This window comes from Cavia porcellus, unplaced genomic scaffold (genome assembly GCF_034190915.1).
Source record: "Cavia porcellus strain 051 isolate PalLab524CR breed Dunkin Hartley unplaced genomic scaffold, mCavPor4.1 scaffold_6, whole genome shotgun sequence".
NCBI classification, from domain to species: Eukaryota; Metazoa; Chordata; class Mammalia; order Rodentia; family Caviidae; genus Cavia; species Cavia porcellus.
The window spans coordinates 63,850,835-63,878,006 of NW_026947489.1; the positions used below are offsets into that span (position 1 = coordinate 63,850,835).

The 27,172-nt window shown below is 35.7% G+C and overlaps 1 protein-coding gene across 1 annotated transcript in view; it reads left to right on the plus strand.

The window, feature by feature from the left end:
• Positions 1–27,172, plus strand: part of Vmp1 (vacuole membrane protein 1) — a 110,676-nt gene that overhangs the window by 32,416 nt on the left and 51,088 nt on the right. The window contains exons 6-7 of the mRNA XM_003469556.5: positions 18,895–19,062; positions 25,365–25,496. Coding sequence (XP_003469604.1) covers positions 18,895–19,062; positions 25,365–25,496 — 300 coding nt within the window. The remainder of the gene's footprint in view (positions 1–18,894; positions 19,063–25,364; positions 25,497–27,172) is intronic.

A 27,172-nucleotide genomic window follows, 5' to 3' on the forward strand; every position in this document is an offset into this window, starting at 1 on the left:
TGTCTCAAAAGAAACACCCAAAATAAGCCATTTCATTTGACCCAATTATCTTTTGTTCTTAAGTCTTTTCATTTAAACACAGACTTTTCTTTTAGGATTTCCTGATTGTAAGAGAAAATGAAGAGGGTTAGGGATTTAGCTCAGCGGCATAAGCGCCTGCCTTGCAAGCAGGCAGTTAATGAGTTCCATCCCTGGTACCGATTTAAAAAAAAAAAAAAATACAGCTTCAAGAGAAAATGAAGAAAAAAGAGTATTTACAAAGAATAATTTTCAGACAACCCAAGTGAAAGAAAAACATAAGATATCACTGGCTTTTGGTTTATGAATTGACTGGTTAAGAGAAAAATCAGGTTGCAAAAGGTTAACTACTAACAGAACAAATTCATTGTCAGACTTACAGTACTATGGATTAAAGTCAATTCTGTTTTCACCTCTTTTGAGTATCCATTTTTGTGGAGAAATTTTGTATCCTCACCCTGTTTTATTGTTGCTGTTGTTTTTGAGGCAGGTTCTCCCTTGATAGTTCAGGCTGGCCTCAAACTCAGCCTCCCATGTGCTGGAATTACAGATGTGTGCCACCACGCCCAGCTCCTTTGTTGAATTCTAGCCAAATGATGTGCTTTGATGAGTGAAATATGAACATAAGTGGTAACTGTTGCTTGAGAGCTTTAGGTTGTTACTTTAGTATTATCTACCCTACCCTAACTGATAGACTAGCCAACATCTATTTAATGTTTGTGTGCTGGGTTCTGTGATTATTCCTTTACATGAATTATTTCTTCCTTCTAAGAACCAGGTAATTATTAATAAATAGTATAGCAGACCTTTCATTAGTAAGTAAATTCTTTGTTTCTCAACTTTGGAAACATGGAAAAGAGAAAACTTAAGCAAAGCAAAGTCAGATGTTTTAAAGTTTGTTTTGTTATTAATAAAAACTATTACAAAGCTTTAAGTTAATCGATTGATTGATCACTTGGTTGATTTTGGACAGGTCTCAATTTGTAGTATAGGCTGGCCTTGAGCTCACTATGTAGCCCAGGCTCAATTTGGAACTTGTGACAGTCTTCTTGCCTCAGTGTCCTGAGCACTCGGATTACGAACATGAGCCATCATTCTAGGCTTGGTTAGATTTTTCAGATTTACGTTTTGTTAGTGATAAATGGTTGGTAGAATTTTTATCCTTATAGGTCACTATTTTTTTTATTTTCTATCTAGGAAATGTAATTGTGTTTGGAAAAGTCTTAACTACATCTGCTTTCATTTATAAGGTTTTATTGGCAGATACAGCTCAGCAGCACAGCACCTATCCATCAAGCATGAGATCCTGAGTTCAATTTCCAGTATGAAAAAAGAAAAAAAAATATGTTTAAGGTTTTATATAACCCTGTCTGCAAGATGTGATGATAACATTGTCATATCTTTCTTTTTTATGGTAATAAAACAGATATCTCTGCCTGATTAAAAGTCCTCAGTTTGGAGACCAAGTGATCATTGTTAGGGAACTAATTTGGTCAGAAATAGGGCTCTTTTTGACAGTAATTTATAGCAAAATTTGAAAAAAATCAGTTTTTTGGGGGTTTTTTTGGTGGGGGGGGGGCGTTGTTTGTTTTTAAGAAATTCATTTTAGGGGCTGGGGATTTAAGCGCCTGCCTTGCAAGCAGGCAGTCGTGCGTTTGATCCCTGGTACCGATAAAAAGGAAAAAGACAAAAAAAAAAAAAAAAAGAAATTCATTTTAGGGCTGGGGATTTAGCTCAGCGATTCACGTGCTTGCTTGGTAAGTGCAAGGTCATGAGTTCAATCCCCGGTACAAAAAAAAAAAAGAAATCCATTTTAACAAAGAAAAGGAATTAACCAACTCTTCAGCATAATTCCCTTTACTGGACATCAGGGATTAAAAGTAATATGAGCATTTTTCATATTTTATCAATTGATTGGAAAGCAATATAAAGGTAATAGTTTACACAGATTAGATAGCTAGCCAAAAAGGAAAAGTTAGGTACTGTTATGTAAGAATAGTGGTTGTTTAACAGTGTCAACCAGAAAGGGAGAGATAAAAGAAAAGTGAATGGATTTCTTCTCTGCATGGCTGGACATATTTAGTTGGGCCACTAAGTTAGCTGGGTTTTGTTAATTTGAATTATTAGCAAATAGGCTTCAGAAGGCCTGGTAATTCCCCCAGAACAGTGTACTTGTTGTTTGAATCTGTACAAATGAGCTTCTTTTCTTACGAAAACAATCCCCCCCCAAAAAAACCCGCTGTAACAGTCAGATTGTCCAGTGATCCACTAAAGGTTAAAAATGAGTTTTTTCTGTATTTACATGTAGCTGCCACTAGATGGTATTGCTAACACAAGTAAAATACTACATTTGCAGGTTCTATTATGGATAAATTCACATGTAAAGCAACTTTATCTAAAAATCATCACAAGGTTAGTATTCCATGTCTGTAATTCCAGTACTGTGAGAGGCTGGGGCAGGAGATGAAATTTAGGTAATATTAATATAATTTTAGCCCAATTTAGGTAGTGACCTCAAGATCCTCTTGCAGAGAAAAGGCGAGAGGATTAGGAATGTAGCTCAGTGCAAAGGCCATGGATTCAATCACCAGCACCACACACACACAAGCTTCCTCTATTTAGCTTAGAGACATGTTCTATTGTTTACCTATATTTATGCTTTGCAAATTTTGCCTACATAAGACCAGTTAATATTATATGAGTGAAATGTTAACTTTTCTGTCCCTATTCCACAGCACTGGGAAGTCATCCCAGGGAATACACAAATACAACCCCAGCTCTTTTTTTTTAATTTTACACAGGATCTCACTAAATTATCCAGCTAGCCTCACTAACATTGACTTATGTTTTTGTTTGTGGGATTTTTTTTTTGGATATTGGGGATCGAACTCATGATCTTGCACTTGCTAAGCAGGTGCTTATGCTGCTGAGCTAAATCCCCAGCCCTCACTAACTTATGTTTTAAAGCAAGAAATCATTTCAGTTTATATGCTTTAGCTATTCTCACCAGATTGATGGAAGCATATCTCCAAATTGATTTATGTAATTACAACATTGTGTCACAGCATGGTTGAAAGCTACTGCTTATTCCATTTCCAGTGATAAACCAGACAACTTGGTCTGTGATACACAAATGATACACTGATACACAGACTCTCTTGTGTATCATAAAGGCATGTATAAAACCTTAAAATATATGTTTAAAGATATCATAGATTTGAAAAAAATAAATAAAGGAATCTAAGATTAGGATTTAGTTTAAAAAGGAAACCCAGAAAACTGGGTTGGAGATGCACACCGGTAATGCCCAGCTGCTGGGGAGACTGAAGCAGGATAATTATGAGTTTGAGGCAGCCTCTGCAATTTAGCAAGACATTGTCTCAACAACAACAACAAAAAAAATCAGTTAAAAAGTACCGGGGCTATAGCTCAGTGATGGAGCACTAGCTTAGCATCCTAAAAGGCCCTGGGTTCAATAAGCATTATTGCAAAAACTGGGACTATAGGAAAAATAGTCCCAGAGAGGGGAGACTGGATAAAGATAGATCGCAGTAAACCTGTAGTCTTTAGACAACCCTGAAAGGTCACAGTTTAAAAGAAAATATGAAGTCTGGGAGTATAGCTCAGCAGCATAAGTGGCTGCCTGGCAAGTGCAAGGTCGTGAGTTTGATTTCTGGTACCAAAAAAAAAAAAAAAAGAAAAGATAAACTAGATAATGATTACACTAGATAGTGAATCCTGAATCTCAAGTGATTTTGCTATCTCCTTAGAAGTTCTGGTGACCTGGTACAGCCACCCACTGAAAAGGAAACTTAATAAAATGATTTCAGGCTTAAAATCATTTCAGGCTTATTATATCATCCCAAGATTTTTGAAGTTGCAAATTCAAATATAAAACCCAAATAATAATAGAAAGTAATCCAATATATAAGGATATAAGTTGATTTAATTAAAAACAAGAAAAACAGCTCCAAAGGGGCTCCATAAAATAGAGTAATTAGAAATGTATTTTGATCCAAAATTAATGTTGGTCAAGGAGATTAACAAATAACTTTAATTTATAACAAAAAATTAGAAGTTATGACAGTCTAGGGCTAATTTGTAAAAACTGGAATTAACCACTCACTTCAGGGGTTTCTTTTGATGAAGCTTAGAGAAAACTAATGAATTGGAAAATAGGCTAGAGAAAAATATGCTGACAAGAAAGAGGCGAGATGGAAAGAAACATTATCTTCAAAGGAACTGCAGTAAGCCTCATTTTATGTTGTTATTGTTTGAGAAGTCACTTCACAGTAGAAAAATATCATTACAGTGGTAATGAAAATGACTGCCAACAGATGATTCTTTACTGAAGTATCTTATGAATGGTGTAAAATAAAGATATTTCCAAAATAAAGTTTGTCACCAGCATACGTGCTCTGAAAGAAATTCTAGAAGTTGTTTGTTGGAGCTGAGGATTTAGCTCTGCGGCCTAAACACCTCCCTGGCAAGTGTGAGGTCATGAGTTGAATCCCTGGAACTAAAGACAAAAACAAGGTATTCGTTGGGCAAAAAGAACTAGACACCCATAGATGCTTTAAGGGATGGAGAATCAGAGAAAGGTAAATATTTGGGTACATTTAAATTAAGATTGACGTTGTAAAGCCTAAATGATAACTTCTTGAGAGAGTTAAAATATGCAGAAATTATTTAAATGGATGATCTACAAATAGGTCTGAAAGAGTTAAAATTATGCCACTCTAAGATGATTTATATTGCCCTCATAAAGGCAAAATCTTATGACTTTAGTGAACAAGAATGTGTGTTATGATTTTTTGTCTCTGCACTACAAACTATGCAAACATGTATAACTACTGAGCTATCAGGAGAAGGCAAAAAAACTAGTTTTTAGTTTAAAAAAAAAAAACCAACCCAAAAGGAAGCAAGAAGGAAGACAAAAGGAACATAGAACAAGCTGGACATAATGGCCCCCCCTGGGAGGCCGAGGCAAGAAAAAGGCAAGTTGAAGCCCAACCTGGGCAATTTAAGTGACTTAGAAAGACCCTGTCTCAAAAAAGAAAAAGTGGGTGGGTGAGGTCTAGAGATATAGCTCACTTGCCTGGGTTTAATCCTAATTGCAAATGTAAGACTGGCCATTCAGTGTCAATGAAGGAAAAGCTTATAGTTATACTGAAATGAAAGTAGAATATGAATTAAGAAAAATTATAGATAAATATATAAAGCAAATTAACAGGAGAATGTAGCATAGTTTTGGGTACAGTGTCAACATACATGTAACAACTATTTTTGCATACCAGATAAACATGTAGAGAATGAAATTTTTTAGGAAATACTTTTTAGAATACCACTCAAAAGCAAAATCCTAGGAATAAATCTAGTGAGAGATATGACTGACTTCTACATAAAGCTAAAACATTAAAAAGCTCTAGATAAACAGGATATACTATATTCATGAATTAAAATACATAATTTATAATGCTATTAGTTCTCCCCAGTTTTATGTACAGAAGTAATGTAATACCTGTCAAAATTTAAGCAGGTTATTTTTGTATAACTTGATAAACCGACTGTGATTTTTTTTTTTTTTAGAACTACAAAGAATAATGTGTAAGAAATTCTTTGAAGGTATTATTACTATGTTCTACTGAATTGTCTGTCATGGCACTAATATCACATTGCTCTTTCGTTTTATTTAACCACATTGTCTTATTTACAGGCACTTTGTAAGTCATGATAGTAATAGGCGGTGACCACTGTTACGTGTTTCTGTTTCTTGATTTGGTTAGCGAATATCTGTTTTTAATAATTTTATGGGGCTGGGGTTTTAGCTCAGTAGCTCAGGTATCTTCTTGGCAAGCATGAGATCGTGAGTTTAATCGATCCCCAGCACCTATTAATGTATATGTATAATATGTTTTTCTATGTTTTTCTTTGGGGGGGGTACCAGGTATTGAGCTGATGACCTCATACTTGCCAGGCAGGCACTTATGCCACTGAGCTAAACTGACCCCTTTACATACTATTCTTAAAAAGATTTTAAATGTTCTGTCTTCATAACTATACTCTTTTGCTTTAGAATTTGATAATTCTCTGGATGAATCTGGGTAATATTTGTTACAGTTTTGGGGCTTGTTTCGTTGGTGATGTTGGGGCAGACTCAGAGCTACATTTCGCTAAGCAGGTATTCTACCACTGAGTTATACCACAGTCCTACTACATTGGTTTTTTTGTTGGACCCTAACTACTTCCTAAAACGATAAATGTTGCATTTCTGAATCCTCTTTTAGACTTGCACTGAGAACTAATGGGCTGCCTTATGGTCTCACAAAATTACATTTGGTATGAGGTTGTCCCTCAGTGGTAGAGCACTAGCTTAACATACATAATAAGGCCTGGGGTTCTTCCCCAGCACCACATTAGAATTCTTTTATAAAATCATCACTGTGCTAATTCTCTTCAAAAGCCTTGCATAGGTAGCTGGGGCCATGGTCTAATGATAGAGTGCATGCTTAGACCTGAGTTTGATCCTCAGCATCCCTGAGAAAAGAAAAAGAAAAAAAAAACTTGACCATTTACTTTAGGCAAAACATTCTAAAGTATCATGTAAATTACACAAGAAATTAAACATAAAAGTATATATTTTATAAATAATTGTACTATGTCATTTTAGTAAATACCATCATAAATTGTCATGTGGCCCCTAAAATAATAATGAATTTGCTTGAAGGAAAAAGCACTAGGTAAACCTGAATGAGTTTGTTGAGGGGAAGGCAGAGATTAAAAAAGGATAATGGGAGGCTTTTTACTCTTCTCCAAATTAAAAAAAAAAAAAAAAAAAAAAAAAAAAAAAAAAAACCCATGTGAGAAAATAGATTGATTTCAAATCGTGTAATGTTCTGCAAAATCAGGCTAGAAAATTTAGATTTTACATGTCCCTAAGAGTGCTTACAGGTGTTTTAGGAGCATGACTCTGGCAACATTGTGTAGCATAGATTTGATGGTGAAGAACCTGGTAATACAAAGTTCATTTAGAACATGGGAGTCCAGTTAGAAAAGTAATCTGTATGAAAGATAATGGTTCCCAAGCTAAAGAAATGACAGAACAAGGTGACATGGGCACACATCTTCAAATCCCAGCAATTTCGAAGGTTGAGGCGGGAGAACCACAAGTTCTAGAACAGCTTAGGCAACTTGGATAACCCTGTCTCAAAATAAACATTAAAGAGTCTGGGGACATAGTTCAGTAGTATGTATATTCCTTGCTGAGGATGTTCAAAGCCCTGGATTCATCTCAACACCGCAGGAGAAAAAGAGGTTTCAGATTTAGGGGAATCGGCTATTGTATGGGAGTACAAGAAGCTAAAATAATTAGAATAGCCAGATTTGGTATTGTGTTCCAGTTACTTAGGTGACAGATAAAGAGTATTGCAAACTTGAGGACAACCTGGGCAACTTAGCAAGATCTTGTCTATAAATGAAAGAAAGCAGGCAGGCTAGGGTATAATTTAGTGGTAGTATGCCTTTGGGTTCAACCCTCAGTACCAACAAGTAAGATAAAAGAAAATCTGCTGAAATGTGTGCTTCACTTATAAAATAAGAACTCTTTGAGGGTTAGGATTTTTCTTAATATACTGCTATATTCCAAGGATCTAGAATAGTTCCTGGTACAAAATACATACTCAATAAAAGTATATTGAAATAAAATAAAACGTTTGAAGACTATGAGCTTTGGAGTAGACAGATTCTTTAGGCAAAACAGTTTGGCCCTGACATCTGCATCTTAATTGTGACTACTGATGTAAACCTGATCTACATAAGATTTTATCTTAATTTGCTAGATAATTTTATGTCAGCATTAGCATAGTCTCTGTTTCTCCAGCACATAAAACTATATCTCACTTCTACTGTAGAAAAAATATTTTAATGTACTTTTTTGCATTCAGTGTTTAAATTTTGAGAAAACAGCAGGCGTCATGTGTGATTTTTACATGTGAATTTTTAAATCATTTTATTCAATGTCCCAAAATACTATGATCTCTGGTTTATCTTTTTAGTATGTTATCAAATAACCAAATAGAAATTAAACAAATATATGAACTATAGTTCTTCCTGATTCTCTTTCTTATCCTTTTATTATTTGATAACCACGTGAGCAGACTTTGCCTGCAAGTAATCCAAGCTACTGATTTGGTTCATTTACTTTACTGTTTTTATATGTGGATAAGATGGAGAAAAAAACTTCTGTGGTTGGCAGATTTTTCTAGGAGAGTACCTTCTAAGCACACTCTTCTGTATTAGTTTTTTGAACCTTACTGGCAGATTTAGCTTAGTCTTAGCAAACATGCAGCAGGTTTTCTTTGAGCAGATTTGGCACGAGTGACCCAGGAACACTTACGCAGTCTCGGATGTTATAGAAATTATGCTCCGTGTGAAAGCAGTGAGTTAATGTTTGAACAAAGCAGCTCTTGACCTTTTTGGTGCGTCTCTGTGCAGCATGTTTGGATGAGTCAAAGTTTCTACCTTGTTAATGGTCTGATCTAGGTTGCGAGAGTGTATCTGTTTCGGATCAGAATAGTACTTGCTCAGACATTGTGAGCCATACAGTGTCGCACAGTTACTCTACTCTGTGCTAAGAATTATATAACAGCCATCAGTGGTACATAAATGATTGACTATGGCTGTTTTCCAGTAAAACTGTACTCAAAAGAGACAGCTGGACTTGATCTGGAGCTTGTACTTTGTTATGTTAACAATGGTAAACCAGAAGTAGATTGAGCCTGGGAGATATAGAGAGCTAGCTAGCCATGTTTTTGTCGTTTTTGGCAGTTGAACCCAGGGCCTCAGACATGCTAGGCAAGCACTCTGTTACTGAGTTATACACCAGCTCAGAATTTTTTAAAATTTTAGATGTTATAAAAAATTAACAGAAAAATATGACTTACAATATAAACAGCTGTTTTAACAATGGGAAATTTGGTCCTTAATGAGAACTTTATTTCAAACACACTTGTTTGTATGCACATACATCATGATTCACCAATTTATAGGATAAGAAGATTAAAGGGCAGTTTGTAAACTGTGCCATTAATGAATTATAAAAGGCTTTTCTATTTAATACAGTTTACCATTCTATATGTGATATGTATATACAGTTTTTGACACTAGATGGAGCAATTTCCTGGAGAAAAGATTTAATGAAACCCTGTGAGTATCTCTTCCAAATATGCCTACTCCTAGACAAAGAACTATAAAGATAATACATCAACAACCATTTTATAATTGGGGGTGGGGGACTCTTTTTGAGATATGGTTTCATGCTGTTCAGGCTGGCTTTGAATTCACTTTGTAGTCCAGATTGGCCTCAAACTCACAGCAATCCTCCTGCTTCATCCTCCCAAGTGCTGGGATTACAGGCATACATCTCTCACACTTGTCCCATTTTATAATTTTTTAAATATCCAGATATGTAGACATAAGTAGAAGGTTGAACATTTTTAATAGCATAATTTAATAATTTCTTCATACTTTGGAGGATTTTTGTATGTTTTAAGCATTAGAGTTGTCTTTTTTAGAAGCAATTTGGAAGTAGTAAAGTTTATAACTATTATATTGTAGACTACACCACATTTTATTAGAAGCTGTAACATGAAGGCATTATCTTTTGAATAATATTTATGAACCATGTAATATGACCACTTTAATAAAAACAATACTGGACTCTTTAAGTTAGATACAAAGAAAATCAGTTGTGAGATATTGGCCTCTGTAAAATCTAAATGCCTATTTGTCCTTTAAAGTTTGCTATTATTTCATTATTAAAACATGAGGTAAAAATTGTACCTTTTAAAACTTTTATCTTGGGCTGCGGATTTAGCTCAGTGGCTTAAGTGCCTGCCTGGCAAGTGCGAGTTTGATCCCGGTACCAAAAAAAAAAAAAACTTACCTTGACTACTTCCTCATGACCACTTCTGTATGTGGCACCTGTTCTCTTTAATGTATAAGTACTTTCTAATATTCTATGCTGTTTTGAAGTTCTTTTCTCATTGGATGTAAACATTACTGATACTTTTCAATTGGTTATTTATTGCTAAAAGTAAATTCTATTTGGAAAACAGCGTGGATATTGATTAGAATGTAATGATGAAGTAGTTTCAGTAAATGAAATATTAACAGTATTTGTTAATATACTATGAGATAGAATAATAATTTTAGGGGGCAAGACAAAAAAAAAGTTAGGGGCTGGGGATTTAGCTCAGCGGCATAAGCGCCTGCCTTGCAAGCGGGCAGTCGTGAGTTCGATCCCCGGTACCGATAAAAAGGAAAAAGACCAGAAAAAAAAAAGAATAATAATTTTAAAAACAGATAACAGATAAGCAACTTCACTATGATTTCTGCTTGACTTTTTTTTTTTTTTTTTTTTTTTTTTTGGTGATAATGGAAACTGGACATGGGGCATCTACCACTGAGCTACATTCCCAGAACTGTTTATTTTAGGACATGTCCTTACTAAATTGTTCAAACAGAACTTGAACTTACAGTCCTCCAGCCTCAACCTCCCTATGTGCTGGGATACAGCTGGGTGTCACCACACCCAGCTTTAGCTCAACTTCTGATTATTGCTTCCTTGCTCACCTGTGTATCCCTCTTTAAGACCAAAAAAGGGGAAATTGCCAAAAACTAAAGTTCTGGTCTGACTTGATAATGGCTGTAGCTACAAGCTTGTAGTGACTCAGGGCCCTGTGGGAAGACCAGCAGGCCTTTGAAAACAATCTGTTTGCCTTTTGTTTGATGGGGTCATGCGCTCTTCTCTGTCTTCCCCCAAGGAATGACTCATGTACAGAGTCTGATGAGTGTCACCACATCAAAAGGAGAAATCAAGGTCTCTGGGACCTAGGGCTGGGGTTTTGTCAAGCAAAGAGGGTATACACAGACTGGATAACTTCCTGTCCTTAAGACAGTGATTATTAATATGTGCTTAAAGGAAAACTAAGAAGATTCAGTGAGTTTAAAACTGTTTAGTCAGATATGAATTTTAAACAATTTACACTAACCTTTTTGAAGAGCTGTCTCTTGAACGCTTAAGTCAGTTTAATGTTGCTTAGGTTTAATGACTCTTGAAATGATAAATAACCTAAGTGTCTTGAGTTGAGCAATATAAAAGGTACAAATACATCGAAACATGACACTGTTCTCCCTTAACACATACAATTATTATCTGGCCATAAAATTTTTTAAAATTTACTTAGGTTTAAAGAAGATAGATAAATACACTTTTTACATATAGGTTAATTCAGTATAATAAAAATGACACCAAGACAATACCGTATAACTTGGAACTTGAAATAATATTATAGGATTTATACTTTTGTTTTGGCTAGTAGCTTTGTACTATACTTGCACTTTTGTAATATAATCTCATAATCTTCCATGCTGGGTAGTATGGATATAACTGGGCTTTTTGTTGAAAGAAGAAAACATAGAATTCTGATTATACCTATTAAGCCATTAATGGATTTAGAAAACCAAAACCCACATTAACTAATGTCCAAGTTAGTACCTTCAGACATATTGTACTGTATTTTATAAAAAGAGATGAGAGACATAACTTGAGACCTTCTTTAAAAAAGAACATAAAGAATAGGTTTAAAATAAATTGTTTCTAAAAGCAGTTTTGCTGTGTAACCCAGGCTGACTTCAAACTCATGATCATCTTGCTTCAGCTTCCCTCACTACTGGGAATTGAACCAAGGGCCTTATGCATTCTAGGAAAGCATTTTACCACTGGATTGTATCCTAGCCCAACTGGTAGAGTGTTCAGTGCCCACTTGAAATTAGCAGTTTTTTGCTTTTTCTAGAATTATTTACTGTAAATCATAACCTTAAGTAAGTTGTTTTCTCTGATGAGAAAAGCAATGGCTTAAAAAACTTGAGGAGTAGAATTTCTGAGTATGCAATAAGTCCCCTAAAAGCTAAACTTAAAAATCAGAGGGAGGGGGTTTGCAACTCACACAGATAACAGTTTGTCATCTCTTCATTTATCACCCAGATACTCCGCATGAATCACCCTCCAGACTAACCGCTGACTCCTTTTGTTCCTTAGTAAAGGCGCATGGCAAACACATGCTTTCCCAGTGAATCACCACAGGATTCTTGATTTTATTACCTTTAGCTTGAACTTTCCAGACAAAACTAATTGGAAATTTTGCCTTTGGGTTCTCACTTGACTTCTGTGTATAGATGATGAATTAGGCCATGAATTAACATTACAGATGTTGTGCAAACAACTCCAGTCTTTAGGAATGTTTTGTCAGTTCTGAGGGAGCAGCTTTGAGTGTGAGAATGTCTGTCTCCTGTCTGCTTGTCTTCCTTACTGATACACACACTCCATTCTTACTATACTAGTCTCCATCTTGGTTGATAAAGAGGCTTGACTAAATTAGGCTTAAAATGAACTAATAAGATTCTTTTAGATTTTATAGTTTTTAAAACATGACCTTAAAATAAACCCAAAGTTACCCCTAATCTCTCTGATTTTGAGGATTATACACTGTATTTCTTGATAAAACATAGATAGGAGTATAATTTTTTCAGTTTCTTAAATGCTCAAATGTATATGTGGAACATACTATTACAGAAAATCAGCCGCTCTACAGTAAATCCAAAGAAGGTACAAAGTACAAAATCTAGAAAGTATTTTATTTGTTGAAATGAAACCTTAATGCACATCCTGTTTCATCACTTTACAACTACATTTTTTTCCCACAGATTAGAAGCATAAATGTATTAATTCTAGCCATGTGTGGTGGCACAAACCTGTAATGCCAGCACTTAAGAAGCTGAGGCAGGAGAATCATCACAAGTTCGAGGCCAGCCCAGGGTACATACGCGAGTAAAAGGCCAGTCTGAACTACGTGGCAAAAGCCTTTCTTAAAACAAACAAAAAAGAATGTAGTCTTTTAATTTGTGTTTATGGCGCCAGAACATCTTTCTGTGGGTTATATTGGACAGTATGGTTAAACGCCTGCCTGGCAAGTGCGGGGTGAGTTCAATCCCTGGTACCAAAAACAAATAAACAAACAAATTTCTTTTCAATGTCAGACTTTGTTTTTTTGTTGTTGTTGATGTTTTTAATTTTTTGTTTTAGGTTAGGAAAGTTTTATTAGAAATAAGAAGTAGGAGAATAGCTCCAGAATTTCCAGAGGGGTCCTGAATGGGGTGGCCCAGATTAAGATAATTTTGTTTGATATAATTTTAAAGAATTGGGGCTGGGGATTTAGTTCAGCGGCATAAGCACCTGCCTTGTAAGCAGGCATAAGTGGCATAAGCACCTGCCTTGTAAGCAGTAAGTCATGAGTTTGATCCCTGGTACCGATAAAAAGGAAAAAGACAAAAAAGAATTAAAATTTCAGGCCGGGACTTAAGCTCAGTAATGTAACCCCTATCTGGCAAGGATGAGGTCCTCAGTTCAATTCCCAGTACACCCTTCCCTAAAATTAAGAGTTTCAGAGCCAGACACAGTCATCCTAGCATTTGAGAGAGTGAGGTAGGAGGATTGCTAAAAGTTGAAGGCCAGCCTGGAATACAGAGTGAGTTCAGGCCCAGCCAGAACTGCAAGGCAAACCTTGTCTCAAAGACCAAAATATATATATATATAATTTCACCTCTTACAGGACTATTTTTTTAAATTTTAAATTTCCCTTAATACTACCGCTAAAGCTAGTATAAAAGTTGATTCCATAAAATTGTGAGTTGAATTTTTTTTCAGTCACTAACACTGCTTTTTTATACTATTTACAAAAGAATATAAACTATGGAAATGTAATTTGGGGTGATTGTTACTGGGGATTGAGCCCAAGGCTTCTTGAATCTGGGTGAGCACTATATTACCAAGGTACATCCCAGCGATCCTCTCCCTGTTTTGTAGATTTTTTTTTTTTTTTTTTTAATTTTGAGACATTCTCTCCAGTCACTTAGGATGGCCTCAAATTTGAGGTGCTCCTGCCTCGGGCTCCCAAGTAACAACATGTGGCTTTAAGAATGTACCAAAAAAGATGCTTTGGCTAATTTTAATTTTGAAAAGAATTAAAGTATAATTGGCCAGGAATGGTTACACATACACCTGTAATCCCAGTACTTGGGAGGCTGAGGCAGGAAGATTGCTGGGAGTTCAATGCCAACCTGCACTACATAATGAGACCTTGTTTAAAAATAATAAGAAGAAGAAAATATAATTGAACAAATTTACTATATAGTGGATACATGCTAAACTACACCCAGCTACTATTAGTTATCTTTTATAAAGAGATGACAGGGGGCTGGGGATTTAGCTCAGTGGCATAAGCACCTGCCTTGCCAGCAGGCAGTCATGAGTTCGATCCCCGGTACCCTTAAAAAGGAAAAAGACCAAAAAAAAAAAAAAAAAAAAAAAAAAAGAGATGACAGTGAGGGCAAGTCTTCTGTCTTTCCAGTGTTCTTCATTCTATGTACACTCAGCTTTCCATCATCTAGTATCACTCTTCCTCCATCTGAGAACATCTGTTAACATTTATTGTACTTCATATCTGCTGGAACAAATTAGTTTGGGTTTGTTTATCTGAAAATGGTTTTATTTCATCTTATTTTGAAATATATTTCTTCTGGGCTCTGAATTCACAAGGCTTTGTTTTCCTTTTTTCCCCTTCTTTCTGTAGTTAAAAGAAGTAATTCTGTTGTCTGTTGCAGTTACTTCTGATGAAGTCGTATGTGATTTTCCCTATGGGTAGTGTGTTATTTTTATCCTTTTTGATTGCTTTTAAGTTTTTTCTATCACAGAGTTAGAGCAGTTATTTATGATTTTTCTGTAGCATAATCTTCAGCATTTTAATTATGTTGTAGTTTCTTTATTGATCCTGACTGAGCTTTGCTTATCATCAAACCAGGAAAATATTTGGCCATTACTTGTTCTAGTGCTTTCTTGGCAAGCTCCAGTTACATATATATTAGATTAATTGACACTGTTCCACAGATCACTGAGAGTCTTTGATTTCCCAGCCTTTTTTTTTTTTTAATGTGACCTTTATTTGGAATACTTTTCTGTGGTCCTATCTTGGAAGTCTCTGATATGTGTTCTGGATTACTTAATCCACTGATAATCCATCCAGTGAATTTTTCTATTCAGGTCTTACTTTTCAACTCTAGAAGCCTCATTTGCTTCTCTCCCCACTCTGCCCTTCTCCCTGTTCCTCTCTCCACACTCACAGTTACTTTATGTATTTATGTTTTCCTTTAAATTAGAATTCAGCAAACACTCTGTGATGGGCCAACTAGTAAATGTTTTGGGTCTTATAAGCCATAGAGTCTCTGTCACAGTCTGTATGTTATTGTACCACAAATACAGCCAGTGTATAAATAGATGAAAAGGGCTGTTTTCTTGGAATTTTTATTTGTATAGCAGGTGGTAGACTGGTATTGACTCAGACCCTAAGTTTGCTGACTCCTGCTTTTGTTGTTGTTGTTGTTGGTTTGTTTAGTTTTTGTCTTTTTGAGACAGTTCAGGCTGGCCTTAAACCCACTTTGTAGCCCAGGCTAGCCTCGAACTTGTAGTAGTCCTCTTGCCTTGGCCTCTTAAATACTGGAATTACGCCCAACGGTGACTCCTGCTTTAAATCATTAAACATTTATAATCACTTTTAATATCCTTATCTGCTAATTCCATTTTTCTGTGTCACTTCTGAATCTGATTCTGTTACTTGATTTCTTCTGGCAAAAATCATATTTTCCTGCTTTTTACATGGTTACTGATTTTTTATTTAGTGCTAGACGTGTTAACTTATTGATTATATGGATTTTTTGTTCCTTTATTTAGCACTGTTTTTTTTTTTTTTTTTTAATGGACAGGCAAGTTTCCTGTGGGTCAAGCTTGTTCTGTTTCAGGCTTGTTTCAACCCTGTGCAAGCCTGTGAGAAGTTGTTTTCATGCTAGGGCTGGTTTGGTCTTATTAGAAGTCATGGTCTTTCTAGGTTCTCCCCTGAAGGTTGAGTCTTTCCACTGTGGCTACTTGAGCATAAATGTCTCCTAGTACCGTGGTCACTGTAAGACTTACTTTCCTTGTTACCCTGGTGACTTGTTTTTTCCCACTAGTTCTGTGGAGCACACCTTCATGGAGTTCCACCCTAGCACCCAGAGCAGCTTTTTATGCCTATGTCTTGAGTGGTGCCTGGAACATTCTCTAGAGTTCTACCTCTGTGTAGCTCCTTTCTCTAGTATTCTGTCTCACAAATCTATCTGGCTTAGCCTCCATGAACTCAGATCTTCTCAAGTCAGTAAGCCCATCACACTTTGCTTGAGCTGTTCTCTTTGGGTGACAGATTTTTTTTCAGATATTCAAAAAGCTGGCATAATCCTAGGGTATGCACATGTATATTTCTTCTCTTAATAATGAAATGCCTGTGCTACGTGTGATACATGTCTGAAAAGAATGTTTCCATTGTTTGTTCAGTTTGCTGTTTGCTGAAGTAGTGAAAGTGTATTGTCAGTTATTTCATCATGCAAAGCCCCTTATCAACAGGGCAGAATCCCATGAACTTTGGATTCTACTGCACAGTACATGTGTTAATTTTGTATTTTATAGTCGCTATATCCTGCTAGCTTTCCCTGTTTATACTACAGCTGTATGACTGAGTTGTTAATGTTCATTTTCCTCACCCTATCTGGCTTTGAAGCCGAGTAATCATGACTTAATAGTATGGCTATGGAAAATATGTATCACTTTAGTTGAATGAATGAACAGCCTTTAGGGAAAATAGTCCAAAACTGTTGAAAATGTCTTTTTTAGAATCTGTAAAAATTAAAGCTTGGTGAATGCTTTATTTTATTGGGTAATGTATTTAATCTCTAGGTATACATTTTTTTTTAAGCCAGTCAAATTTAACGGGGGGAGGGGGGTGGTATACCAACTTTAGTGACACTAATGTTAATAAGTTCTGATAACCCACTGCCATCAGACCAGCTGGTATATATTTTTAAAGTCTATTTTGTGGAATGCAAATGTAGATTCCTCTTTGTATTCTAGGAAAAGCTTCCCCCCCTTCCATCTGTGAGCCTAAGCATGCTAGCTCAATGTTGTAACACTGAGCTACCTCTTTGGAACATGTTTGGTGGTTTTGTTTGTTGTGATTCATTTTTAGAGTTCTATAATAGACTGTACTTACAGCAGAGGAGCACAGTTCTGTGGGAATAGCATAATCAAACTCTTTGAATTTTTTTTCTTTTTTATTTACTGGTATCATATATCACTTTTGTGTTTTCTAATAATAGAAATGTTTTTAAAATAGAAGTTACCTCAGGGGGGTTAATTGCTTCTGATATTAACCATGTAATTTTTAAAATTACGTTTAGTGGTATATTTTAGATAATGATAAATTTTTTTTAAACTGTAAAGATTTGTTTTCTTCTTGTTTTGCTTTGTTTTTTAAGTAGGATCGCAAAATAATGTTATTTTCCCTAAACAGTGATATGTTTTATGTACATAATATTCAAACACAGAAGCTCTAGATTTCATGGTTAATCATAACTTTTCAGAAACCTTAGTAATCAAAAGTGTTTTTCAAAAAATCTTCCATAGGGGGCTGGGGATTTAGCTCAGCGGCATAAGCACCTGCTTTGCAAGCAGGCAGTCGTGAGTTCAATCCCCGGTACCGGTAAAAAGGAAAAAGCCAAAAAAAATTTCCATAATTATATTAAAACAGATTTTTTTGATCCAGAGAAAATCTAATAATTAATGGATACATTGCTAAGACTTTTTAGATTTTATTTTAACCTAATTTTCTAAATTTAATGCTTACTTAGGGATAAATTTAGGTTAGAATTATGAATCTGGTTCTTTTTTATACTAGCATAATAAGAATTTTTCTATCTTGATAGCAAGTTCTTTAATGCTGTTTTATCTCTACATCTTAAGACTTGATCTTTGAACCACAAATTCTTTTAACATATGATCTGAAGAGAATCATATGCAGAGACTACTTTTCTTTGGGTGTGACTCATTTATGAAAAGTCAATGCAGAAATCTTTAATGGAAGCCTTCCGACTCAGAAATACACATACTCAGGCACATGTATGTGTGACTCTGTGAAGTATTTTCCTTCAGAGCAGCTAGTACTGTACACTAGAGAGCATTGGTCTTTGCTTAGGGACCCTAGAAATTTATATTTTAACCTACTCCCTAGTTGACTGTTGCATAGAAATCATATCTTGTATATTTAGGAACAGTTGTGCTTAAGACTTTATCACAGTCCTACAGGTAAGTATTAATTAAATGGTTATTATTCATTTGTCTATTTTCAACACAGCTACAGAAAAATTTCTGTAGAAAACTTTGGTTTAAAAAATACTTAAAGTGATATTAGGAAGTTTTTATCGTGGGGATAGCATTCTGCCAAGTTGCCAAGGGCTAGGATGAGTGGGATGTGTGAAGCAGATTGGACTGCAGAGGAGCACAAGGGAATTTTGCACTAATGGAAGTGTTCTGTAGTTTGATCACAATTATATTTCTATTTATCAGAGCTTATTGAAAGGTAGACCTAAACAGAGTGACTCCTACAATATGTTAAAAATTAAGCTGGTGCTGGGATAAGATTTAATGCTAGCATGTAAAAGACCCTGGGTTCAATCTCTAGAACCTCAAGAGAAAAAAAAAAAAGAATCAAACTAGGAAGGGATTTAAGAAAGGATTATTTTATCAGATTACTAACTGCATCTTGAAATATATATGTAGAATCTTGTTCTTTTAAAGCTAAGCTTATCTTGTAGTAATTATTGTGGTGGTAAGTAATGTGTTAATAATTCCTTTTTTTCATTACTACTTCTCATCGAAGGTTTTGTGTATTTTTTTCCTAGGGCCCACACATAGCTTCAGTTACATTAGCTGCTTATGAATGCAACTCAGTGAATTTCCCTGAGCCACCCTATCCTGATCAGATTATTTGTCCAGATGAAGAGAGCACTGCAGGAACCATTTCCTTGTGGAGCATCATCTCAAAAGTTAGGATTGAGGCCTGCATGTGGGTAAGATGTGCATTTCCATATTTGTCCGAAACTAATCACTATCTTGATACATGTTGTACCTTTTGAAATGGAATCCAGTCATACACTTAGTAAAGAATTCATGAATTCACTAGCTACCTATTTCCAAGGCCAGAGTTCTTTTAAAGTTTCTTCTGATGGTGAATGACATTCACAGGAAAGGCATGCAGTTATACATACCATGAAGCAGCTGTGCCAAGGAGACAACAGCAGGGAAAGGGAATATAGGTGATAGAACTATACTATTTTGTAAAATCTGTTTCAGTATTTACATGCCTGATACCTATTAAGTAGTTAATGTCTAAGTGCTAGATTGTTAAATTTATGTCTCCCAGGTTAAAATGCTGTGTCTGTTCATTTTCAGAATTGTTAATGCAGGAAGGTGAAATATTTCTTCATGTAAATCAAGCTTTATAATAGTGTCAGTTTCAAACTATATAGTTGTACATGATAATCTTACTTTCAGTTGCACTAGTTCTTTTTATATTCTCTCATTTAAGGAACATTTTTAGACAACATATTCAATGACAGATGTGTTTCAATCCATACGAGTTGTTTTGGTTTGGTTTGGGTTTTGCTATGTGCCTAAATTTATTCAGGTGTCCATCATCCAGAAATAATTCATTTCAGTTGATCTTGGTATAAACCTGTAATTCCAATACTCAGGAGGCAGAGGCAGGAGAATTGTGTGAATTTGACATGCACCTAAGCTACAAAGCAAGACGCTATCTCAAACAACCAAATAAAATTAGGATAATTCATTTCATTTATTAAAGAGCTCTTCCCATTTAAATTATTCTTTAACTCATCATTTGAATTTGTTTATATTCCTATAATGGTTTTACCCTAGAAATTTCTTAGGAAATAAAAGAATGTGGAACAGATCACTTAACAATTTTAACTCATTAAAATGACAATGAATGCCATGTCCTTAAAAGAGGCAGAGTTTTAAAACACAGTTAAATGTTAGCAATTATGCTTTGCCTTAGAAGAATTAGAATTACAAAGGAAATGTTGACTATGAAAGACAGGAAAAAGTATCACGGTTCCTGTTGTTCTTTTGTAAACACTGGAAACATTCATTATACTGGTTGAATATTTTTTATAAATTTGATGACTTTAGTCCTTTGATGAAAAATTATGGTTAAAATAACAGCAGATACTTGGAACATACATGAAAAGGGACTATATATATAAATTTCAGTTTTATGTTCCTGTTAACATTAAACTTTTTGTTTTATCAAAAATTGTTTATAAGGGTAGAATAAAACTAAAGCTAAACAGAAAAGCATCCAGTCCTCCTACAGTGAAAACTGCTTTCTTCAAATTCCATAATGTGTTTTGTCAGTAGGGCTTATTTGACCTGATTTCATGCATCTCTTAAATTTATCTGACGTAGTGGCCTACTTTCCCAGATAAAATTTAGGCTCCTAAAATTACAGACTATGCCTTAAAGTATCACCTTCATAGCAGTCAGCATCAGACTTTACACATGACAGGAATGTCAGTACATTCAAAATAATCGATGTAATGTTTGATCATTCTTATTATTTCCTTCTTTAGAACTGTCTGTTATATAAAACTAGTGCACATCAAGTTGTGTCTAAATTGGTTCTTTACTGGGTGTGGTGGCGCATGCCTGTGATCCCAGCACTTGGGTGACTGAGTAGGAGGATCACAGCAATTTAAAGGCCAGCCCAGGCAATGTGGTGAGTTCAAACTAACCTGAACTGCACAAATAAGACCATATTTCCAAAAAAATAAAGTTCTTGTTCTCAACATTTACAAGAACAATCCAATAAATGCTTCTGGAAAAACTGAATGCCCATATGCAAAAGAATGAAGATAAATGCCAGGGATTTAGCTCAGCAGCATAAGCACCTTGGCAAGCATGAATTAATAATTTCAATTCATAGGCTTTCCATTTCAGTTTGCATCTATGTTAGTCAGCTTTCCATTACTATAACACAAAACCCCATTTATAAAGAAAAACAGGGTTTACTATGGCTCTGTGTTTTAGAGATTCCAGGGCTAGCGATTTAGCTCAGCATCCTGTGTGGCAAGCGCACGGTCATGGGTTCACTCCCCGGTACCAAAAAAAAAAAAAGGAAATTAGACATTCCAGTCTGTGACTCGCTGACCCCGTTCCTTTTACTCCTGTGTTGAGGTGCACATGGAGTATGGAGAAAAGTGCATGGTGGTGCTTTTCACGGCAAACCAGTGAAAAACAAGAGACTGACTTCCCACAGTCCTCTTCCAGGCCATCACTTAGGCCAGTGGTGGCAAACCCAGAAGCCACTTACTTATCACAAAGTGCCAGCACTGCAATTAAGTCTGAATACTGAGGTTTTAGTTTAGTAAAAGCAACTTAACACCTTTTGTCCTAAAAGAAAAAGCAAATAACATGTGTGTCATAGGTTCACCAGCACTGGCCTAAGCCTTCCCATTGGCCCCGCCTGCTAAAGATTCTATCACCCATAGATCTGCTAACTGGAGACCCAACCTTAAACATGTGCATCTTTTAGGGTAGTCTCAGATCCAACCTGTTTTTATAGGCATCTTTTTGAACTTCCACAATTTGACTATTTAACCAGTGTGCACATTCCCCACTTCGCTTTTCAGCCTGACTGTTGGCACACGCCTGTAATCCTGGCTGAAGAAGAGGGATTGCCACGAGTTCAAAGCCAGCCTGGGCTACATAATGAGTTTAAAGCCATCCTGAATCACATAGTGAGACCCTTGTCTCAAAAAACAAAAATTAAAGTTGCTTTTTGGTCATGAAGTCCATAAATAGTTATTAAATACCTAGGCCCTGGGAATTTGGTTGTCTACTATCACTGAGTAAGAAAAATAAAACTGGTTTAGCACTGCAGGGAGATACTGTGTTTATTGTGAACATGGAAGTTTAGGGTAATATATTGCTATGTAGAGATGCAATGGTTTTGTTGGCAAGCTTTCTGAATGTACTGCTTATCTATGTTTTGAATATGTCTTTTCCCTTTCATTAAATATAGGCCAACAGTTTTTAGTGTTCTGTGATTTTTTGTTTTGTTTTGTTTTGTTTTTTGTATATTGACAGATATTAAGGTTTGGGTTTTTCCTTTTCCCCAGATACAAGAGATTGAACAGATACAAGAGATAGGCCTTTTGCCCGGCCTATCTCGGCAGCCCTGTCATTTATGTTCCTGTTGAGACTGTGTCTCACTCAGGAGTCCAGGCTACCCTGGAGCTCTCAGTCCTCCTGCCTTCATTTCCACTGTCCTCCTGCGTCTTGGCAGCATGTAGAGTGCTCCCAAGGGGTCTGATCCCAGATGAGCACCTCTGTCCTATCCCCAACCCTAGATATCATTCTATTTTTGTTGTTTTCTTTCTTACTTTCTTTCGAAGTACTGGGAGATTGAATCTAGAATATTCTGTTTGATCCTATATTTGAATTTTAATAAATAATTGTGAGAATTTTGAAATCACGAGACTTCAATATCTCATATGAGATCATAGACTATAAATTTTTGTGTCTAGGACATAATGTGATTTGGGAAACCTACTGGTTGATTGTATTCCCTTTTATGTATTCTCATAATAATAGAATACTGATATGGTCACAATTCTTGTTACTTGTTAAAATGGAAGAGAAGAATTAAAACAAATATGATCAACTAAGGTGTTTTATAGCTCTTGATTTCAATTTAGTCCATTGTTACTTCCTTTTGGGGGTGAAGGAAACTTGTCATGGGTTTGAATCATGTGATTGCATTCAGAACTGTTGTACATTGACTTCGCATTTGAACTTTACTCTTGCACTTAAGAGAAGTTGGGGGGAGGATTAGTTTGTTGTTTTGTTTTGTTTTGTTTTTTTGTACCAGGGATCGAACTCAAAACCTTGTATTTGCCAGGCAGGTGCTTATGCCACTGAGCTAAACGTCCAGCCCAGAAGTTTGTGTTTTAAATAAGTTTCTGTAATGAGCTTTCCTTTTTGCTTTGTCTTACGGAAAACTTTCCCAAAAGTACAGACAATTATAAAATGAACTTAGTGTACTTTTACCCACCTTCAACCAGTATTAATCACGGCTAATACTGTTTTGTTTATACCTGTCCTCACTCTCCTCTCAATTACTTTGAAGTAGATTCCATATTTCATCTGTGAATATATTAGCCTTAAGGTTTAAAAAATAACATCTAACAAATTAATGTCTCTTAAATTCAATTATCTAAAAAAAAATTATCATCTAGCTGGTATTCAAATTTTTGTCTTTCATTTCAAATCTACATATTAATGAAACCTATTTGTCACGGTTTTTCTGTCTGTATTCTACTGATTATGTCATGGTTGGTGAGCCTCCCTCTCTTCTCTGAGTTGATAGATTAAGAGGCTTGGTTTTATTTTTCAAGTTCATTATTCTATTAGAAGTTACTATATAGTTAAATGTACCAGTCTCACTCTCCTTTGAAACTGGGCCTTGCTGTGTTACCCAGATTAGTCTTAGGCTCAAGAATAACCTCTTACCTCAGCCTTCCAGGTAACTGGCACTATAAATGTGTACCATTTTTCCCAGAATATTTTCTCCCTAACCCTCATAATGAGGATGGAACACAGAGCCTTTGCACTGAGCTACATCCCCAGGTTTTTTTCTTTTTAACCCCCTTGGATTAGAGATTGGGGGGATGAGGACAGGATCTTGTTAAGCCACTAAGTTCCCCACACTGGAATCCTCTTGCCTCAGCCTCCCAGAATGCTGGAATTACAGGCATGTGTCACCTTACCTGGCTGTATATTTTAAACATTTTATTGTTACTACTTTGGTTACTCAGATGTTTAGTTAATATAGGAAAGGAAAGTTAAATACTTGGTTTTTTCTCTTTAACAATTCTTTTTTAAAAATGTTGGTTCTCTAGCATTCTCCAGAGTTAACTTTAACTTTTCTTGTTTAGCAATGTACGATTTGTATTTTATCACTGTACGATTTGTATTTTATCACTGTATCCTTTTATATATGTCTCCTCCCTTTTTTCTTACCTACTTCTCCTCATCCCCCCCCCCACCCACCCACCATACAGAAGCTTATCAGGGACCTGGGATGTAGCTCAGAGGTAATGTGCTTGCTTAGCATGCCTAAGGCTGGAATTCAGTACCCAGCACTGCAGATGAAATGAAATGTAGGGGGTTATTTTTGGACACTCAAATACGTTCTTTTTCAGAACATTTGTTACATACATGGGTAGTGCATTTACACTACTTGGAGATGGTTGGTTCCGTACAGAAAGAAACATTTCAATTTAATATCATCTTTTGTGGATTCTCTTCAAGGCTTCTGGAAGGAATACCTCCTTGGGACACAGCAGTGCAAAAGGGTTAGAGTTGCTTTTGAGAACTAGTACAACTTTTTATTCATGGTGACTCAGGGTAGAGCACAGTCTCTAGATCACAATTGACTATTTGCTTAGCATTAGAGTATAGAGTGTCTGTTGCATTGTTACCTGTGCTGTGTTTAAGCCAGTTAAATGTAAGCAAAGTTTCTGATTCATTAAAATTTGTTTTTCTTCATTATATACAAAATTTATTAGAAAAAATATTTTAGTGGCATAAAGCTACCTGGCAATTGCATCGTATTCCAATAAGAGTCCACAAAGTAACTGAAACATGGCTCACTCAATGTTCTAAGGAAATTAAACATTTTTCCTTGTAGTGAAAATTGAAGTTTTACTTTTGAGTTTTTAAAGAGCTTCCAGACCACAGTTTGACTTAGAAGTTCTAAAACAACACACAAACAAATCTTGGGATTAAAGCAATATTTAAAGTGTCATATTTCCTTGAGAATATTAATCTAACAGTTATTCTGCTGATTTGTTATGTTTTGTTTTGTTTTTGCTTTTTTAGACAGGGTCTTGCTAGCTTTGAAATCACTATGTAGCTCAGGCCTATCTAGAATTTGTGATGATCCTCCTCCCTCAGCCTCCCAGCGGCTGGGATTATAGGAATGAGCCACGACACTTGGCTTTTGTTCTGGTGAATATTTATTACCAGATTATGAGTATATGAAAGGCAGATGAGGGGCTGAGAAAAATAACAGACTCTAAGGATAGATGCTAGATGGGATGCTAGATTGCCAATGGCTAAGAGCTCTACGTATTACCTTGCCTGCCTTCCTAGAATTGGCAGTAGGACTAGGGTTCAAGCTTTTATTCTTTCGGTTAGGTAGCTTAGTAGTACAGAAAAGCATAACTTTGTTAAGCATCCTTGTTTTAGAAACAGGCCCTCTTTCTGAGTTATTTTCATTTTTGCCTAGGGTATTGGTACAGCAATTGGAGAGCTACCTCCATATTTCATGGCAAGAGCAGCTCGCCTCTCAGGTGCTGAACCAGATGATGAAGAATATCAGGAATTTGAAGAGATGCTGGAACATGCAGAGTCTGCACAGGTAAGAACAGTGGGAAAACAGAACACTACTCCTCAAAGGTTGTTTTTGAAGTAAGTTATTAATAGTTACTCAAAACTGGTGAAGTGAGAACAAAATGAGATATGACTTGGGATAAAATATTCAGAAAAGTAGAAAAATAAAAATGATATAAAAAACAAACAAAAACAAAAATGAGCTGGGTGTGGTGACAAATGCCTTTAATCCCAGTATACAGGAGACTGAGGCAAGAGGATTGCCATGAGCTCTAGGCCAGCCCCAGTCTAGACTACATAGTGAGACCCTGTCTCAATAGATAAATGATCTAGAAATACAATTCAATTGCGGAAATGCAAGCTAAGAATAGAGAATTTCTGAATCAGTAAGACAACATACACCAAGTTAAAACACTTTGTCAGAAGACAAAGTAAATTCATATAGCCAGTGATGTTAAGGAGCCAAAATATATTTCGATCAATATGTGACAGTATACTAAGCAGACTACTGAGTATATAGGGAAGAAAATGGGTGGACTGAGCATTAAGCCCCAAAGAGAGCTTCTAATTTGTATTTACTTAATTACTTATATTCTTACTTATTCAATGGGAGGTATAGGGATAGAGCTCATTCATATGAAGCAATCCGTCTACCACTGACTTGCATTTCTTGCCTTTTTTCTTTTGTAATTTTGAGACAGTCTTGCTGAGTAGCCCAGGCAGGCCTTGAATTTCTGATCCTCCTGTCTCAGCCTCAGAATTCTGGATTACAGATGTGTGCCACCACAGCTGACTCTGAATTAGTTTTGTAAAAATAAAATCAAATATTTATTTATTTATTTTTGTAGCAGAGAGCAAACTCAGGACCTTGCACTTGCCAGGAAAGCACTTGTGCCACTGAGCTATATCCCTGGCTCACTTAAACTTTATCATGTTTAGAAGAAAAAAAATTTTGACACTGCTAATTAAGAAAGGACACCTGGGACAAACACGTCCTTTATCACTAGAGAATACAGTTTCTCCCCATAAATTAATAGCAAGAAGGTAAGTCATTTTCTCCTTTTAGGAATATATATATATATATGTATTCATTCATATTCAAGTTCATTTATTAATGCTGCAGAAATAAGAGACCTTTCTGAAAAACATACTTCATCAGGGCTGGGGATTTAGCTCAGCGGCATAAGTGCCTGCCTTGCAAGCAGGCGATCCCTGGTACTGATAAAAATGAAAAAGACCAAAAAAAAAAAAAAAAGCTTACTTCATCCAAATTAATCTCTTCTTTCCATGAACTTCATACAACATGATTTGTGTGTCTTTCATGAAGTCATATAACATGGGCATTTATACAAGATCCATTTCCTCCTTTAAAGCAGATATTTTGAGTGAATATGTATATTATATAATATTGCTAGAAAGTTATTAAAACTTTAAACTGATAAACAATAAGGAATATTAGACAACAATAGCAGAACTTTCTTTTTAAATAATATTTAACAATTCAGACTTTCCAGATGACAGTATCCTCAACATGAGCAAACTATAGGTACCTACCACTAAATTCCTATCATAGCCACTGCATTATGTAATCAGCTGAGGCTTTTTTGACCTCAGGACAATCTGCACATTGACCTGTCAGTGTGTCAGAGTAGTTATTTTCTCATTAGGAAGATTCTTCACAAAATTGTTAAATCAATGAGTCTT